Source organism: Hypanus sabinus, chromosome 27 (assembly GCF_030144855.1).
Source record: "Hypanus sabinus isolate sHypSab1 chromosome 27, sHypSab1.hap1, whole genome shotgun sequence".
Lineage (NCBI taxonomy): Eukaryota > Metazoa > Chordata > Chondrichthyes > Myliobatiformes > Dasyatidae > Hypanus > Hypanus sabinus.
The window spans coordinates 42,930,521-42,950,569 of NC_082732.1; the positions used below are offsets into that span (position 1 = coordinate 42,930,521).

Genomic DNA, 20,049 nt, shown 5'->3' on the forward strand with positions numbered 1-20,049 from the left:
TGCTCAACCCTCCTCTTTTCTCAACTGGGTTTAGGGCTGTTGATGGTAGAGTTACAGTAGGGACTATAAAAGTGAAAGTATACTAACACTTGATGATTTTATTTCACCCAGAATGAACGTCCTCGGCACGTATGGCACTATCAGTACCTCAGCTGGCCTGACCATGGGGTTCCCAACGAACCAGGAGGAGTATTAAGCTTCTTGGACCAAGTAAACAGAACACAGCAAAGTATCCCAGACACTGGGCCTATTATAGTGCACTGCAGGTACCTGAATCATTTGCAAAATGGCCTGTGGATTACTGTAAATGGACCACTGAATATAGCTTCAGCTCAACATACAGACAGCAGTAGTTTCTAGGATGGCGCTGTAGTGTAGTGGTTAGCGTCACCCTTTACATTGCCAGCAATCAGAAGGTCAGTGGGGAAGGTCTACTAGACCCAAAAACAGTTAATTCCCCCAAGTCATCAGGCTGATTAATGCCTCCACCCACGCACCCACTAACCAGCCCCACCACCACTATAATCAGTCTATGTATATGACACACACAAAAAACTGGAGGAACTCAGCATGTCAAGCAGCGTTTACAGAAAGAGTAGAAGTCGACTTTGGGCTAAGACCCACTGAAGAAGGGTCTCAGCCTGAAATGTCAACTGTTTGCTCTTTTCCATCGATGCTGCCTAACCTGCTGATTCCTCCAGCATTTTGTGTATGTGGCTTGGATTTCCAGCATCTGCAGATTTTCTCGTGTTTATGTGTATAACAGTTACTTATACATTTTGCTTTATAGGATTGCTTATTTGGTAATATTTATTGTGTTTTTATGGTGTTCTTTATGCTTATTGTGCATTTTTTATGCAGGTCCAAAGTAATAATCATTTTTCTCTCCTTCACACTCATTTATTTAGCAATACAACGTAGAGTGGGCCCTTCCAGCCTTTCGAGCCATGCTGCCCCAGCAGCCCAATACCCCGATTGCCCCTAACCTAATCACAGGGCAGTTTACATTGAATAATTAACCTACTAACCGCTATATCTTTGGAGTGTGGGAGGAAGCTGGAGGACCCGGGGAAAATCCACACACTCCACAGGAGCACATACAGCAACTCCTTACATAATGGCACTGGAAATTTGAACTCTGGAACACATGAGCTGTAAGAACATCACACTAACTGCTACACTATAATGGTGCCCACTCATGTAGTAAAGAATGGCAATAAATAATCTTGAGTCTTGAATATTGATCTAAACTCCCATTGCTGTCTGTAAGGAGTTGGTATGACTATGACTATCCCATGACTATCATCTGGGTGTTCCAGTTTCCTATTACATTTCAAAAGTACGCGTGGGTTAGGCTGAGTGAGCTGTGGCCGTGTTATGTTGGTGCCAGAAGCATGACAATATTTGGGGTTGCCCCCAGCACATCTTTGGACTGTGTTGGTCATTGATGCAAATAATGTATTTCTCTGTATGTTTCATTGTCTCTGTGTCATCATCATCATTATGAGAAAATCTGCAAATGGCTGGAAATCTAAAGCAGTACACAAAATGCTGGAGGAACTCGGCAGGCCATGCTGTATCTATGGAGGAGAGTAAACAGATGATGTTACTGCTCAAGACCCTTCATCAGGACTGGGGAAGGGTCCCGGCCTATAACATCGACTGTTTACTCTTTTCCATAGCTGCTGCCTATCATCATTATGGCCGTGATGTTTGATGTAAGTGATCATGGTCTTCCTTATCCATGACCATGATTGTTTCCGGCAATTTTTTTCTATTGAACTGCCTTCATCTGGGCAGTGTCTTTACAAGATGGGTGACCCCAGCCATTATCAATACTCTCCAGAGATTGTCTACGTGGCGTCAGTGGTTGCATAACCAGGACTTGTGATGTGCACCAGCAGCTCATATGACCATCCAGCATCTGCTCCCATGGCTTCTCATGTACCTGATATTGGATGGGGGGTGGGGGGGGGGTGAATCTAAGCAGGTGTTACACCTTGGGTGACCTGCTGGCCAGAGGAGGGATGGAGTGCCTTACACCTCCTTTGGTAGAGACGTACGTATCTCCACCCCACCACTATGTACACGTGACAGAAAAAGCACATCTTTCATTTCATCTTTAGTAATTGACTGAAAAATGAAATTAAGAGCTGTCTTATTATTGAGTGAATCACATATTGGAAAGCTGCTCAGAATTCTGTAGCACTTGAGGTCCCAGGCATTGACTGCAGCTGAACAGTAAAAGCTTTTCCTTTGCACTTTTAAACAATACTTATAAAGGAACAGGAGATGGGGTGCAAATCTGAAGGAGGTGTAGCAATTCTACACAAAGTTAATGTTAATATCCTTAAATAGAAGAATCAGTTCAAAGCAAGGGGAAGTGAGCTGACCAACAGTAGAGAGGAGTTGGCTGCTGAGTTGTTCACTGGGGAGCATCACTGAGTCAGGGTACAGTTAGTGTGGCATTGGGGTGGGGGGGCTGAGTAAGAAAGCCAGTAATTAGGTTTGAAGGAGGTCTGCAAGTAGGGAAATTTGAGGGGGTGAGGGTGTGGTTAGATCAAGAGATTGACACAATTCAAAGCCTGGGCTTTGAGAGATAAAACCTGAAGATACAGGAGCACAATTAGGCCATTCCACCCATCGAGCTTGCTCTGACATTTAATTGTGGCTGTATTTTTTTCCAGCTCGGTTTTCTCGCCTTCTTCCTGTAAGCCTTAACTGCCTTACTAATCAAGAACATATTAATCTCTGCCTTAAATTTACCAAAAGCCTTGGCCTCCACAAGCATCCGCGGTAACAAATTTCACAGATCCACCAGCCTCTGGCTAATAAGAAAAATCCTCCTTATCTCAGTTTTTAAGGGAAGTCCCTCTATTCTGAGTCTGTGTCGTTTGGTCCTAAACTCCCCCACCATAGATAGCAAACATCCTCTGCACGTCCACTCTGCCTTTCAGTATCCTGTAGCTTAGGAGTTAGAGTTCAGGGTGTGCTGGGTTAGGTGATGAGCTGAGCATTGTGAGCTGGGAATGGCGAAGGGAATCTGCTGGGGTTGCTGATGTGCTCCAAAGGAGAACAAGTGAATAAAGAAATTAAAGGGAACCTAATGAGCAATGCTCTCTTTAAGATCAAAGCGCTCCAGCAAAATCAGCTGTGCTGAGCATGCTCAGTGGAGACACAAGAGATTCTGCAGGTGCTGGAGATCCAGAGCAACACACACAAAATGCTGGGGGAGCTCAGCAGATCAGGCAGCATCTGTGGAGGGAAATAGAAAGTTGATGTCTTGGGATGAAATCCTTCATCAGATTTGGAAAGAAGGAGAGCTGTTTTATTCCCTTCCTGACTTGCTGAATTCCTGCAGCATCTTTCTGTGTGGTGCTCACTGTCATTTGGAACCACGTGGTTTGATGTCTCCAACACGCAAAGGGTATCAAAGACAAAATAAAGCGTTGCAGCTGGAAACAGCCAAGAAGATCACCAGAGTCTCTCTCCCCCCCAAATTTGAGGTATTGACTGGGAGCATTGCTGAAAAAGGGCCCTGAGCATGTTGAGGATCCCTATCATCCATCTCACAATCTCTTTAACCCAGTACCATCAGGAAGGAGGTACAGGAGCATTGGGACTAGGACTGCCAGGCTGGGTCACCACTTCTTCCCTCAGGCTGTGAGACTAATGAATGCCCTGCCACCACTAAGGTCTCATCACAGTGAAGGCCAGCTGTTTACTGCTTATGGTTTACATGTGCTGTGCACTACATGCATTCTGAATTATATTTTATTATCTTGTGGTATTATTTTGTTTTTTGTGCTGTGTGTGATACATGTTTGTGAGTGCACTGTGGTCTGGGAGAATGTTGTTTCATTTGTTTTGAATATATGTACAGTCAGATGTCAACAAACTTGAGCTTGAAGTGCCTACCTGAATCTCCTAATCAACAGAGTTCAACCTGGAAATCATAGAATTCCTCTTTGGAAAAAATACCTTCTATTAATATGGCTCGTTTAAGAGAAGTTTGGATAGGTACATAGCAGTAATTGTATGGATGGCTATGGTCCTGGTGCAGGTTAATGGGACTAGGCAGTTTAAATAATTCAGCATAGACTAGATGGACTGAAGGTCCTGTTCCTGTGCTGTACTTTTCTATGACTCTATAGAAGAACAATGGTATCTGACTACCTGACTAAACTTATGACAAAACTTCTTCTTCGGTTTCATTTTAAAATTTGGCTTGGCTCAACAATATAAATAAGTGAGATCTAAAAAAGTAACTTACTGCTGATGAATGTCCTAAGACCATAAACTATAGCAGCATAATTAGGCCTTTTCGCCCATCGAGTCTATACTGCTGTTCCAACATGGCTGATTAATTATCCCTCCCAATACCATTCTCCTGCCTTCTCCTTGTAACCCTTACTAGTCAAGAATGTATTAATCTCTGCTTTAAGTACACTCAATGGCTTGGCCTCCATGGATTCACTACCGTCTAGCTAACAAAATTCCTCCTAATCTCTGTTCTAAAGGGACATCCTTGTAATCCGAGGCAGTGCCCTCTGGTCCTAGACTTCCCCCAATATAGGCAACATCCTCTTCACATCCACTCTGTTTAGGTCTTTCAATATTTAAGAGGTTTCAATTTGATCCCTCCCCCATTCTTCTAAACTGTGCTGCTGCCTCAAAACAACAAATCTCACAATGTACGCCACTGATAATAAACCTGATTCTAATTCTAAAACCATAAGACATAGGAGTAGAATTAGTCCATTTGGCCCATCATGGCTGATTTATTAAGCCTCCAAACCCAATTCTTACAGAACTCTGAGCTCTTTCAGTATTAAATTTGCAAGTATTCCAGAAAGAGATAGAACCCTGTCAGAAATTAGTTATTTTCTGCTTTTGCAGCTACAAAAAAAGTTCTTTGTAGATTTATGGAAATGTGTGGACCTTATCTGTCTACTAATCCAAAACTCAACCTGCATTCCCCATTTTCATATTCCCTCCATATGAACACCACTCCAAAGTCAGTAGTCTGATACTCTCCACACAATTTTTCACATTTATTTAACAGGTTTTTTTTTCTCTTTTTCAGTGCTGGAATAGGGAGAACAGGAACTATAATTGTCATAGATATGTTAATATCTGACATCAGCAGACAAGGTAAGAAACAATAGAGGTAGATAAACCTTTCTCCATGGTACACCCTCCTCTCCTATCAGGTTCCTTCATCTCCATCCCTTTACTTTTCCCACCTATCACCTCCTAGCTTCTTACTTCATCATCTTTCCCACACCCAGCTTCACCTATCACCTAACTTTTACTCCTTCTCCTGCTCCCACCTTCTTATTCTGGCTTCTCTTCCACTCCTTTCCAGTCCTGATGAAAGGTCTCGGTCCAAAATGTTGACTATTTTTCTCTGTAGGTGCTGCCTGACCTGCTGAGTTCCGCCAGTGCTTTGTGTTTGTGTATATTAGGTAATAATCCAGTGGGGATTGTGTTCCTCTCTATAATATGTCTCTTTAAACTGTAAACCTTCTTAAGAACTTTATTTTAATCAATTTGCAATTACTTTTCCTTCATTAGGTTTGGACTGTGATATAGACATCCCAAAAACGATTCAAATAGTACGAAAACAACGATCAGGAATGGTACAAACCGAGGCTCAGTACAAGTTCATATACATGGCTGTACAGCAGTATATTGAAACAGTGCAGAGGAGACTACAGGAAGAACAGGTAATTATTCCATTTAATACCCATTGGATGTCCCAAAACATATTGTAACAATGAGAGTAATTCCTCATTACTTGGAAAATCCTTTATATCTCTTTCACAACACAATGTTTTTTCTTGAAGAACTTGGAGCAAATCTGCTATTCTGTCAGGATTAAAGTTTAAATTCATATCAATGCTAACTGTAATTTAAAACATGTGTAAAGCATGAATGGATTGGTGGACGCCTGTATTTCAGAATCAGAATCAAGTTTAGTATCACTGGCATATGTTGTGAAATTTGTTGTTTTGCAGCAGCAGCACTTTGTAATACATAATAATAATTTTCAAAACCTATGAATTACAATAAAAAGTAGATATGAAAAGTTCAAATAGTAGTTCAAAAAGAGAGCAAAAAAACAGTGAGGTAATGTTCATGAATTCATTGTCCATTTAGAAATTTGATGGTGGAGGGGAGGAAGCTGTTCCTGAATTGTTCAGTGTGTGTCTTCAGGCTCCTGTACCTTCTCCTTGATGGTAACAATGAGAGGAGGGCATGTCCTGGGTGATGGGGGTCTTTAATAATAGATTCTGCCTTTTTGAAACGTCGCCTTTTGAAGATGTCCTCGATGCTGGAGAGGGTAGTGCCCTTTCATATTTGTTGCCTAAAATTTCATTTGTGTTATTAGTGATTAAAAACTGGTATTTTATCTACCTCAGATCTATAAATATCTTCTTGTTCTGCCCTTTGTGACAGCAGTAAACTGAACAACTGAAACAGTTAAGCGATACAGGCTGTATAATTTATAATTATTTTATATCTTTGCACTGTACTAATGGTGCAAAACAACAAATTTCAAGTAAGGGAAGCCAATGATGATAATTTTCTTTGTTCACTATTTGTATCGTGTTCAATCAATTAAGCGCATCTTTAACAAGAGCTATATGTAGGTTGGCATGGTAGCACTGTAGTTAGCGTAATACTTTACAGTGCCAGTGATCTGAATTGAGTTGACTTTATTACTTATATCCTTCATATATATGAGGAGTAAAAATCTTTGTTACATCTCCATCTAAATGTGCAGTATGCAATTTATAGTAATTTATAATAAATATTATGTACAACAGGATAGTCAATATAACATAAAAATACAGTTGCATCAGCATGAATTAAGCAGTCTGATGGCCTGGTGGAAGAAGCTGTCCCAGAGCCTGTTGGTCCTGGCTTTTATGCTGCAGTACCGTTTTCCAGATGGTAGCAGCTGGAAAAGTTTGTGGTTGGGGTGACTCGGGTCCCCAATAATCCTTCAGGCCCTTTTTATACACCTGTGAAATTTCTTAGGATTTGGGGGCCCACACCAAACTTCTTCAAACGTCTGAGGTGAAAGAAACACTGTTGTGCCTTTTTGACCACACAGCCGGTGTGTACAGACCACATGAGGTCCTTGGTGATGTTTATGCTGAGAAACTTAAAACTGTTCACCCTCTCAATCCCAGATTCATTGATGTCAATAGGGGTTAGCCTGTCTCCATTCCTCCTGTAGTTCACAACCAGCTCCTTTGTTTTCGCGACATTGAGGGAGATGTTGTTTTCTTGACACCACTGTGTCAGGGTGATGATTTCTTCTCTGTAGGCTGCCTTATTATTATTTGAGATTAGGCCAATCAATTTTCGCCACTGCCTGTAGGGTATTTCTATGTTCTCTCCATGAACAAGTGGGTTTCCTCCAAGTGTTTCAATTTCCTACACAATCCAAAGACGTATGGGTTATGCTTAGTGAGTTGTGGTCATGCTATGTTGGTGCTGGAAATGTGGGCTACTCACAGCACATCCTTATGCAGTACTGCATTGGTCATTGACACAATCGACACATTTCACTGTATATTTCAATGTAGATGAGACAATTAAAGATAATCTTTAAATACATTTTAAACTAAAACAGGATATCCATGTCTAAATTGGAGATGAAAATTGCCAAGTGCTCCATAAAGAGATAGATAATGTACTGATGTTTAAAGCATCTGAATATTGTTTTTTTCCAGAGAAGCAAAATAAAGGACAGAGAGTATTCAAATATCCGATATCTTCCTATGGAGGTTAAGACCAAAAGACATGCTGGCACGTCTCGAGATTTTTCATCGTAAGTAGTCTTGAATTTCTTGTTCTTCTTCTTAAGCCTATCACCCCTACTAGGGCATAGGCTGCTGACAGCAGCTTGCCAGAGTCCTCTGTCCTGGGCCAATGGAAGGTTGATCAGCCCTGGCTTCCACGTCCACCACATAGTTTCATATGTCTTCCAGGCAAAGATCTTTTCTGTCCTAGGGATGAGATCTTTGGAGCTTCTGTTGGCATTTCTGTATCACTGAGTTTTTACGGGATGGGGTTTTTAACCCCATACCCACCCCTCCTCCATTCGCAGCTAGGCTTGGGAACATCTTGCCATTTAATTCCTCATTCCTCTCCCACTTGGAACTATTGGACTGTGGCCTATAACACTGTCACGGAGAGGACAATGCAAAGTGATGGTGATGGTGAAGGTTGAGGTTTTGGAAGAGGTGGAAGATCCAGAGGTGGATTTGATGGCAGAAATGGTGGCTTTAGTGGTTTCAGAGGTAGAAGGGTGGCGGGTCCTCAGGGAAAGAAAGTAAAATTTGATTGGAGGCTCATAAAACTTTTATAGTTTTCAGACAGAGCCTCTGATTGCCTCAATTGGACATTCTAGAGTTCTGCATGCAGTGGCTGTCTGTTCAGTTTGGACTGTAGTGACAGCTTCAAGTTTCTGAATAGACTTGCAGTTAAGAAAAAAATTGTTGGTACACATTTGTGGATTTGTGTCACATTTTTTGTTTCACCGATGTGAAAATGTCCTATTCCATATTCTTTCAATAATTGCAAAATAATTAATTATTTTATTTAGAGATACAATGTGGAACAGGCCCTTCCAGCCCAACAATCTGCATTGCCCAGCAACCCACCTATTTACCCCTCGCCAAATCACAGGACAATTTATAATAACCAGTTAACCTACTAACTGGTACGTCTTTGGACTGTGTGAGGAAACTAGAGTACCTGAAGGAAATCCAGGTGCTCACGGGAGGGGCGCTTAAACACTAGAACAGGACGTCAAACTCCGACGCCCCGAGCTGTAATAGCATCATGCTAACAGCTATGGTACTGTGGTACCCCTAACTGTTTTAGAATGTTGTGCTTGGCACATTGTCTAATTGATTAAAAGATACCCTATTTAAACAATGTCAAAGTAAGGCTGAGAAGCAACACTTAATTCTCTATCTGGGCATGCTATAGTGTTCTGGATTTAATATTGAATTCTATAACTTCAAGTAACTCAATTTTTCAGTTTATATCAGTCATCTATCTATAATAATAGCTCAGCAGTTTTTAAAATTTTCCTTCCTTTTGTTCTCCCTCAGTGTGTGTTCGAGCAGGTTGAAAAATGCTATATTATCTTTCAGAATCAGAATTAGAATAAGGTTTAATATCACTGACATATGTTGTTAAATTTATTGTTTTGCAGCAGCACCAGATTGGAATACATTATAAAAAGAAAATTACAATCAGAGTTATATATAAAAAATTAAATTAAATAAGTAGTGCAAAAAGAGAGGAAAAAAATAATGAGGTAGTGACCATGGGTTCACTGTCCATTCAGAAATATGATAGTGGAAGGGAAAAAGATGTTCCTGAAACTTTGAGTGTGTGTCTTCAGGCTCCTGTATGTCCTCTTTGATGGTAGCAATGAGAAGAGGGCAGGTCCTGGATGATGTGCGTCCTTGATAACAGAAGTCACCTTTTTTAAGGCATCGCCTTTTAAAGGTGCCCTTGATGCCGGGGAGATGAGCATGGCATACATTGATGCCTGGAGTTTCCACTGGCTTACACTGGTTAGAGCAGGGGTTCCCAATCTGGGTTCCACCAACCCTTTAGTTAGTGGCAGGGGTCTATGGCACGAACAAGGTAGGGGACCCCTGGAATAAAGCAGGTATTTTGCTCAAAATTGCCCAAACCATTGTAATAAAATGAATTTCAAGCACAGATTTTGGCCTCCTAAATCACCCTGCTCGCGCACAGTAACTTTTACATCATTAGTATTGAATGATTTCTTTTGAGTGAAACTGGTCACGTAATGTTATGTTCTGATCAGTTTTGAGCTGTGAGATGCTATATTCACAAAGAAAATTTAAGTAACTATCCAAGTACGTATAGAGAGAAAATATCTTGCAAGCTCACAATCCATTCATATTCAAGTAGATGTATTGTGTTAGATATATGGGCAGTGTGGTGGTGATCCGAATAGAAGATAGTGCCAGAGGTCTGCATTCAATCCCGATCTCAGTTGTTCTCTGAATGGAGATAGCATGTTCTCTTTATGACCATACAGTATATGTTTTCTTTCATGCCCTGTTTTCTTTCTCCTAGATGAGCTAATAGCTAAGTCAGAATAGTCCCATCTGCCCAGTTAGTGTACATGGTTATTTGACAGCATATTCTCAGTGGGCCGAAAGGCCTATTTCCATGCTGTGTCCCTCTGTGACTCTGTATTCATGAAATTGTGCAAAGGTGTTAGGATGTTATGTTGAAGTTATATAGATGATGGGGAGGCCTAATTTGGAATACTGTGTGCTGGTCGCCTATCTACAGGAAATATAATAATATGATTAGAAAAAGTACCCCAAGAAAATGTAAGAGGATGTTGCCGGAACTTCGAGTTATTGGGAAAGGTTGAATAGGTTAGGACTTTATACTGGTTTGATTTCAACTTTTAAGAGAAGTTTGAGTAAGCACATGGACGGGAGGGGTGGGGTATGGAGGTCAATGATCTGGGTGCAGGTCAATGGGACTAAGTAGAATAACAGTTTGCCATGCATGGATTAGATGGGCCGAGGAGCCTGTTTCTATGATGTAATTCTCTCTGATTCTATGACTAAGTTATTATCATTTTCTCTGAAGGTTGAATGAAGAATCATCTTGTCTTTATGAAAATTTAAACATCAAAACTTCCAAAGCTTTAGGAGGCAGCAACACAAAACGATAAAAGCATCAAGTGGACTGGCTGTATGTATGATATTTATGTTATCAATGCAGTGACTTAACAACCTTGGGAAAAGAATTATCTCCATAATGATTTTACTCATCCTCTGACTGTCAACAGCCGCTTTGTTAGGTGCACCTGTACACCAGCTCGTTAATACAAATATCTAATCAGCTAATCATTGGCAACAACTCAATCTATAAAAGCATGCAGACATGGTCAAGAGGTTCAGTTGCAACACAAACAAAATACTGGAGAAACTCAGCATGTAAAGCAGCATCAATGGAAATGAATAAAGAGTCGACTTTTCAGGCTGAGACCCTTATTCAGGACTGGGAAAAAATGGGGAAGACAGCAGAATAAAAAGGTCGGGGGGGGGGGGGGTGGTGAAGGAGACCAGCTGGAAGGTGATGGGTGAAGACAGGCAGGTTGGAGAGATAAAGGGCTGGAGAATAAGGAATCTAATTGGAGAGGAGAGTGGACCACAGGAGAATGGGAAGGAGGAGAGGCACCAGGAGGAGGTAATAAGCAGGTGCAAAGGGGTAAGAGGCCAAAGTGGGGAGAAGAAGGGAGGGGAAGTGAAATTTTTTTACTGGAAAGAGATATCGATGTTTGAGGCTACTTCATACAGATATAAGGTATTGCTCCTCTATCCTGAGGGTGGCCTCAGCTTGGCACAAGAGGAGGCTATGGACCGACCGTCGGAAGAGGTTCAGACCAAACGTTAGAATGGAAAAGAGTTGTGATCTAAGTGACTTTGACTGTGGAATGTTTGTTGGTGCCAGACAGGGTGGTTTGATTATCTCAGAAACTTCTAATCTCCTGGGATTTTCATGTACAGTATAACTGTCTCGAGCTATAATGCAAATTATTGTTTTGCATGGCTCTGTTGTTGGCCATTGTGATATAGAATGCTTTCATCAAGTTTCATGTTTTAGAGGCGATCATCGTCGAGCACTGCCACTCCACCCAACAAAAACAGAACTTACTGTTGGCCCAGCATTTTAATTCAGCTTCCCATTCCTGTTCTGACATGTCGGTCCATGGCGTCCTCGTGTGTCATGATGAGCAACACCTTATATTCCTTTGGGTAGCTTCCAACCTGATGGCATGAATATCAACTTCTCCCTTTGTTAAAAAGTAATTCCCTCTTCCTCTCCTCTTCTATTCCCTACTCTGCCCACTTAACTCTTCTCACCTGCCCCTGGGACCCCTCCTTTTACACTTCCTCCTATGGTCCATTCTCCTCTCCTATCGGATTCCTCCCTCTCCAGCCTTTTACCTTTCCTACCCACATCGCTTCACCTATCACCTTCTAGCTATCCTTCCCCTCTCTCCACCTTTTTATTATTTCGTTTTTCCCCTTCTTTTCTAGTCTAGAAGATGGGTTTCAGATATCAACCACTCTATGTGTTTAAAAAAAAATCTTCCCTCTGATCCTCTTTACAACCCCTTTTATCACCTTAAACTTACATTCTCTCATTTTGATAGCCCTAACATGGAAGAAAAAGATTTTGACTATCTTCTCTATTTATGCCATAATAATCTTATGTACCTCTGTCCAAACACCCCTCCTTTGCTCCAGGGAAAACAAGCCCAGCCCATCCCATTTCCATTACTAAATCCATTACTCCAATCCAGGCAATATCCTGGTGAATCTCCTCTGCACTCCGAGTGACACAAACAGATCCTTGCTTAGTGTTTCCATCATTCTGTTTTTTGTTAATGGTTAGATTCTCCTTTGTTGGAAACAGCTTCAGTTTAATAGTGTAAATGGCATTTTTGCCAAGCTTTCAATTAAGATCAGCTTTATTTAGATTTTAATTTTAAGTTAAATTTTAAGATTAAGATTCGATTAAGATTAGCTTTATTTGTCACATGTACATAGAAACATTGAAACATACAGTAAAATGCACTGTTTGCACAAACGACCAACACAGTCTGAGGGTTCTGGCAGCGACATGGCACGCCCTCAACTGACTAAGCCTAACCCCTGCGTCTTCGGGATGTAGGAGGAATCTGGAGCACACATATGAAACCCATGTGCTGATGGGGAGAACATACAATCTCCTTACAGGCAGCAGCAGAATTCGAATCTTGGTTGCTGGCGCTGTAATAGTGTTATGCCAGCCGCTACTGTGCTGCGCACATCTTTCTGCAGAAAATCATGGACAACCTTGTTTGCTGAGGGGTTTTCCCTCATTGAGGTTTCATGCTAACTGTCTGGCCCTGAAAGGATGACAAGAAAAGAGCTTCCTCTTTTTCTCTGCCTAGTCCATCAACTTAGGCTCCACCACCTACTTGTGGCAACATCTATGCCCACAGTCACACAAGAATGAGTGATCCAACCCATTTAGCACTGTGTTGTGTAATTTTGTTTTTCTGCTGCTGGTAACAAGTTTTCTGCAAGTAATTCAGCACAAGGTCACATCTGGATCTCTATAACCTGGGGAGGCAGGATTGACGTCAGATCAGCTCTGTGCAAAGTTTGATGTCATCAAGATGACAGGTCAAACAAGTATAACTCATGCTAAAAATATATGCTTTCCATTCATACGTGATATTCAAAGTTCAAAGTAAATTTATCATCAAAGTACATATATGTCACCAAATACTACCCTGGGATTTATTTTGTGGGCAGTCACAGTAGAATAGAGAAATACAATAGAATCAATGAAAAAGCACACACACACAAAGACTGACAAACAACCAATCTGCAAAATAAGACAAACTGTGCAAATAAAAAAGGAAGCAAGCAAGCAAACAAACAAACAAATAAATGCATACATACATATATGCATATAGTGAACATGAGTGTAGAGTCTTTGAAAGTGAGTCCATAGGTTGTGGGATCAGTTCAGTGTTGAGGTGAGTGAAGAACTTGATTGTTGTAGGATGATAATTGTTCCTGAACCTGTTGGTGTGAGTCCTGAGACTCCTGTACTTCCTTCTCAAAGCCAGCAGTGAGAAGAGAGCATGTCCTGGATGACGTGGGTCCTTAATAATGGATGCTGCTTTTTTATAGCAGCTCTTCTTGTGGATGTGCACAATGGTGAGGAAAGTGTTTGCTGTGATGGATTAGATTTAGGGTGACTGTTTATTCATCTCCATAGATGCTGCCTGACCTTCTGAGTTCCTCCAGCATTTTTATGTGTTACTCTGAATTTTGGGATTTCACTTTGACAGTAAGGTGTTGGAAAAGGGTCAGTGATATCATGAAGAATCTCACCCACCCAGTTTATGGACTTTGTCCCACTCCCGTCAGGGAAAAGGCTATGTAGCATCCATGCCAGGACCACCAGACTCAAAAACAGTTACTTTCCCCAAGCAGTAAGGCTGATCAACACCTCCACCACTAACCCACCCCTCCACACCCCCAAACACCACTACTTTATCATTTCCTATCAGTCACCTTTTGCACAGATGTTCTTGTGCCTTACATCACTTTATGAACATACAATCAATCTATGTATATGAGCTATCTTATGTATTTATATTTATTGTGTTTTTTATTATTATGCTCTTTATCTTATCATGTGTTTTTTTTGTGTTGCTTCAGATCCGAAATAACAATTATTTTATTCTCCTTTCCACTGGTGTCCTGGAAATGACATTAAACAATGTTGAACTTAAACAGTCTTGATTTTTCGATATACATGTGATAAATAAATCTGGATCTCAATGTCTCTTCTGTTTTCTTCTGTTCAGAATTACTCCTGTTTACATGAAGCTTCAGCCTGCATTGAAAATAATTTTACCCCAACTTGTGTCTGGATCCTTGTGCACTTCTACCAATCAAATGCCTGAAGAAAACTGCCTTCTAGAAATGGTTTAATTTATTGTCAGCAAAGTATTTTTTTAATGATCATGCTATTTGTAAGCCTGTATTCAGAAATGTATTTTTAAGTGCCTCTCCTTGGAACTGATGAATGGATGAGTTTAATTTGCCATTGTTAAAATTTAATAATTATCCTTGCAATGCCTTCAGGGAAAAGAGAGACTTGTTTGACTTAGAAAACTACAAAAGAGAATCTAACCATTAACAAAAATATAATGCTGGAAACACTAAGCGAGGATGTGGCTGTGCCCCTCACAAGGCAGAGGAGATTCACCAGGATGTGCCAGGATTGGAGGACTTTAGTGATGAAGATGGGTTGGGCTGGGCTTGTTTTCCCAGAGCAAAGAAGACTGGGGGAGTGATCTGACTTTACTAAAGGGGGTGAAAAGATTACGAGAGCATGGATAGTGAAGATAATCAAAATAGTTTTCTTCTATTACAGAAGTAACAAAAGCTCAGCAACAGTGCCTCAAGTAGGAATAGAGTGGTGTTGCAATGCTGACATATAGTGGAGATATTTGAAACCAGCCGCTTAGTAACTGAAGAATGTTTGCTATAAGCCAATTAACAAGTTGTGTGTAACAGGGTAGACCATACATGATGAAATACCTTTCCCATAACAGCAGAGCACACAAAGAAAGCCAGTTAGCTCCAGGACTGGGGCCAGATGGGCATAGGGGTTAGTGGTCAGAAGGCAACATAGACAAATGGGTGGGAAGGTAGTTCTTTGCCACTCAGTAAGCAGAGTATCAGGACTAGGATCAGAAAAAAGGGTTAGGCCAGGAAGGTAGCAAAGGGCTAAGCTGGGATATATACGGAGTAAACACGAGGAAAGCTGCAGATCCTGGAAATTCAAACAACACACACAAAATGCTGGTGGAACACAGCAGGCCAGGCAGCATCTATAGGGAGAAGCACTGTCGACGAACAACAACACACACAAAATGCTGGTGGAACACAGCAGGCCAGGCAGCATCTATAGGGAGAAGCACTGTCGACGAACAACAACACACACAAAGTGCTGGTGGAACACAGCAGGCCAGGCAGCATCTATAGGGAGATCTATAGCATCTTCACCCTGGCAAAGGGTCTCGGCCCAAAATGTCGACAGCACTTCTCCCTATAGATTCTGCCTGGCCTGCTGTGTTCCACCAGCATTTTGTGTGTGTTGTTGTATAAAAGGAGTACTGGGTTGGTTCAGGGAGAGATGATTGATGCCCAGTAAATTTATTGTAGGGCATCAGGTGGTATGACTGTAGGGACAGGATTAATTTGGAGACATGAGAGATCACGGATGATGATACTGGAGCAAAATTCAGTCTGTCTATTGGAGGAACTCAACAGATTGAGGAGCATCTGTGGGCGATGGAATGGAATTGTCAGGGTCCTGATGCAAGGTCTCAACCCAAAATATTGACAAAATTCACCCCCTTCCCCTACAGATGCTGTTAAATGCACTGTTACTTCACTTCCCAGCTTCTTGCTTCATCCCCCCCCCCCCCCCACCCACACCCACCTGTCTCACCCATCACCTGCCAGCGTGTCCTTTCCCCAACTTCTTATTCTGGCTTCTTCCCCTTTCCATTCATGAAGAAGGGCCTCGACCTGAAACATCACCCATTTTTTCATTTCCATAAATACTGCCTGACCTGCTAGGTTCTTTCAGCGTTTTGTATTTGTTACTATGGATTTCCAGATTCTGAGGAACCTCTTGTGTTTATGGTTTTCTGCTAAACCTGCTGAGTTCTTCCACTGTTTCACTTTTGTTCAGGGGTAATTGGTGAATGGATAAAGATCACGCTGTTAGCTCAGGAAATCAGTGGGTGAAGAGAGTTGGTTTAAGGGTTATGACTTTGGCGGTGGGAATGCTGGTCACAACCAATGTAGGGGTGTGGGTCTTGCAGTTAGAACCAGATCAGGACTTTACTTAAAGGAGACCTGTTTTATAGCAGATCCCAGTTTTGAACTGAGAACTTCTCAAGTAATTCCTGTCTAAATCATGAAAGCAGAAAATGCTACTCTGCATGTAAAGTGAATTAGGGTTTAACACAAGACATTCTGCAGATGTTGGAAATCCTGACCAACACATACAACATGCTTAGCAGGTCAGACAGCATCCCTGGAGGGAAATGAACAGTCAGCATTTCAGGCCAAGACCCTTCACCAGGACTGCAAAGGAAGGGGGCAGAATCCAGAATAAGAAGGTGGGGAAGAGGAAGGAGTGCAAGGTGGACAGTGATTGGTAAGACCACGTGAATGGAAAATAAAATAAGAAGTTGGGAGGTGATAGATGATGCAGTGAAGAGTTGAAGATGAAGGTATCTAATAGGTGAGGAGAGTGCACCGTGGAAGAAAGGGAGGAAGATGAGCACCAGAGGGAGGTGATGCAATGTGAGGAGAAGAGAAGGAAGAAGACGAGAACCAGAATGGGGTATGGAAAAACAGAACAGGAGGATTCTGATAAGAGAGAACATTGGAAGAAAATAGGGTTAGTATTACATATCAACTGAACTTTGAATGAGAGAAAATAAATTAGTATAAAGTTGTAGAGTAGATGCAGGGTAGATGGGTTCCATAGAGGATATATACCAAGGGAAATAAAGCCAGGATTTCCCTGGGAAGATAATCTGATTGGGGGTGAATAGAAGCAGTTAGAGAATGTAGTCAAAGTTCATAAAAGTAATGAAGTGCAGCCAGAGAGAGAGTGTGAGAACACAGATAATATCCTGCAGCCCAGCATCTGGCGTCTTTCACATCTGTTTATCTTGTTCTCGCTTTCTGACAGCACTAATTTCACAGATTTATGAACAAAAGACCATGCTTTCCTTTCCTGTCTGCCCCTATGAGCCCATTGACTGTCAGGGCAACTCTGGTCTCAGTCTGTTCTAAAGTAGCCTCTGAGTGTATTTCTGTATGTTTGTGAACTTCTGCAGCTGTAGACCATCCACATCAAGGCTCAACAGGATGCCCTCTCTTCACACCACTGTTGTAACTTGTGGTTATTTCTGTCAGCTTGAACCAGTCTGGTCATTCTCTGACCTCTCTCATTAACAAGGCTTTTTTGCCCATAGAATTGCTGCTCACTGGATGCTCTTCTGTATTTTGCCACATTCTCTATAAACTCCAGAGACAGTTGTGCATGAAAATCCCAGGAGATCAGCAGTTCATGAAACACTCAAACCACCCCATCTGGCAACAACAATCATTCCACAATCAAAATCACTTAGATCACATTTCTTCTCCATTCTGATATTTGGTTTGAGCAACAACTGAACCTCTTGACCATCACTGCATGTTTTTATACATTGAGTTGCTGCTGCGTGATTGGCTGATTAGATCGTTGCATTAATGAGCAGGGGTACAGGTGTACCTCTGAGTGTCGATTCTTCCCTATCCATCCCTTCCCCACTGTCACTGCAACTTAATATTAACTTCATTTCTCTCCTTTCCCATTGAAGAATCTTTGAGTTAAAAAAATACTTATTATTTGCAAGGCAATCAATTTATTGCAGTGATCTTGTTAATTTGAAAATGCAGAAACTTTGACTGTTATTCTACTGGGATTTGTGAAAGTGTCACTGCACAGTTTAAGATTTTGCAGGAATGCCATTTCCCCTGATTAAGACTAGTTTATGCAATCACTACAGCCTAATTAATGACGGTTTGCTGATGTTTTTTTTTAATTTGAAGAGTATGTTGATCATCACATTCATTTTATTTTTAAAATTTTTATTTTAGATATACAGCACGGAACAGGCCCTTTTGAGTCCTTTGAGCTGCACTGTGCAGCAACCCCCCACTTAACCCTAGCCTGATCACAGGACCGTTTACAATGACCAATTAACCTATGTCTTTGGAATGTGGGAAAAGTCCATGCATTCCACAGGAAAGAATTCAGACTCCTTAGAGATGACGTCTGACTCGAACTCCGAACTGTAACAGCATCATACTAACCACTACAGGATACTACTCTTCCAGCATTCTGTGCTTGGTAATGACCTTATATTAATGGCGAGTTAACTCTTTAAAAAATATTTGCAGCATTAGGGTTCTTTTACCCCAGGGTGAAAATGTTAAATTCTAGAGGGTAGTGGAATCTGTGGAATTCTTTGCTACAGGTGGCAGTTGAGGCCAAGTCATTGGGTAACTTTAAGGGGGAGGTTGATTGGTTCTTGATTAGTAAGGACATAAAAGGCTATAGGGAGAAGGCAGGAGAATGGGGTTGAGAGCCATAATGGAATGGCGCAATAAACTCAATGGACCAAATAGCCTAATACTGCTGCTAGTACTGTGCAAAAGCCTTTGCCACGTATATATAGCTAGAGTGCCTTAGACCTTTGTACAATGCTCTAGTAATTTTATGTATTGCACTGTTCTGCTGCTGCAAAATAAAAACAAATTTCATGACATGACATGTGAGTGATCGTAAGCCTGATTCTGATAATGGTGTCTTGTGGGCTGAGAGTACGAAAGTGGCAGGGAGAGGGGAATCATGGTCGGGAAAAGGGGAAGGAGCAGGAAGCACCAGAGAGACATACTGTAATGATCAGTTAACTAACTATTTGGAATCAAATGTCTTGTCTGCTGTCTCAGGGCTGGATGTGTCTGCACCTGTGCCACCCCCACCCCTGGCATTCCTCCTTTGCCACCTGTCCCGTACCACTCCCATGGCAGTCAGATTACACCATTACCAACAGCTTTTGCTCCTACCAGATCTACAAATTCGCTCTCCTCTCCAAGTTGACAAGTACAGTACTGTGCAAAGGCCTTAGGCACCGTAACAGTCCTGTATATCTTATAGTCTAATGGTAAAAAGGGAAATGTTAACTAGATTGATGAGGCAAGTCATTCTTTATATGGAGAGTGCAGGGTGCCTGGAAAGAATAACCAATAGCAAGGTTTAAAAGGCATTTGGATGGCACAAGAACAGACAAATAAGCAGTTTAAATTGGCATCATGGTTGGCAAATCATCATGGTGTATAGGCCTGTTGTGTGCTGTACTGTTCTTTTTTCTGTGTTATGTTACAGTTGCCTCAAGAAATAAACACAAGAGATTCAGCAGATGCTGGAAATCAAGAGTAACATACACACAAAATGCAGTGGTTAGTGCAAAGCTATTTACAGCTCGGGCAGTCTGGAGTTCAGAGTTCAATTCTAGTGTCCACTGTAAGGAGTTTGTACATTCTCCCTGTGAGTTTCCTTCGGGTGCTCAGGTTTCCTCCCACAGTCCAAAGACTTATGGTTTTGGTAAGCTAACTGGTCATTGTGAATTGTCCTGTGATTTAGTCAGTGTTAAATAGGTGGGTTGCCGGGCAGTGTGGCTCATTGAGTCAGAAGGACCTGTTCCACACTGTATCTCTAAATAAAATAAGTAACTCAGGTCAGGCAGCATCTGTGGAGAGGAATAAAGAGTCAAACCTTCGTACCAAAACCCTTGTTGCAGAAGATCTCAAA

The 20,049-nt window shown here is 41.5% G+C and overlaps 1 protein-coding gene across 3 annotated transcripts in view; it reads left to right on the plus strand.

The window, feature by feature from the left end:
- ptpn11b (protein tyrosine phosphatase non-receptor type 11b) overlaps positions 1-20,049 on the plus strand; it is a 136,531-nt gene that overhangs the window by 115,482 nt on the left and 1,000 nt on the right. The window contains exons 11-16 of one of the 3 annotated variants that reach the window (XR_009508255.1): positions 112-266; positions 5,087-5,154; positions 5,578-5,729; positions 7,749-7,846; positions 10,675-10,779; positions 14,465-14,597. Coding sequence is in view for 1 of the 3 variants with exons in the window: in XM_059952329.1 (XP_059808312.1) it covers positions 112-266; positions 5,087-5,154; positions 5,578-5,729; positions 7,749-7,846; positions 10,675-10,759 (558 nt within the window). In the remaining 2 variants the exon portion in view is untranslated. The remainder of the gene's footprint in view (positions 1-111; positions 267-5,086; positions 5,155-5,577; positions 5,730-7,748; positions 7,847-10,674; positions 10,780-14,464; positions 14,598-20,049) is intronic. The other 2 variants (XR_009508256.1, XM_059952329.1) reach the window with 2 other exon arrangements.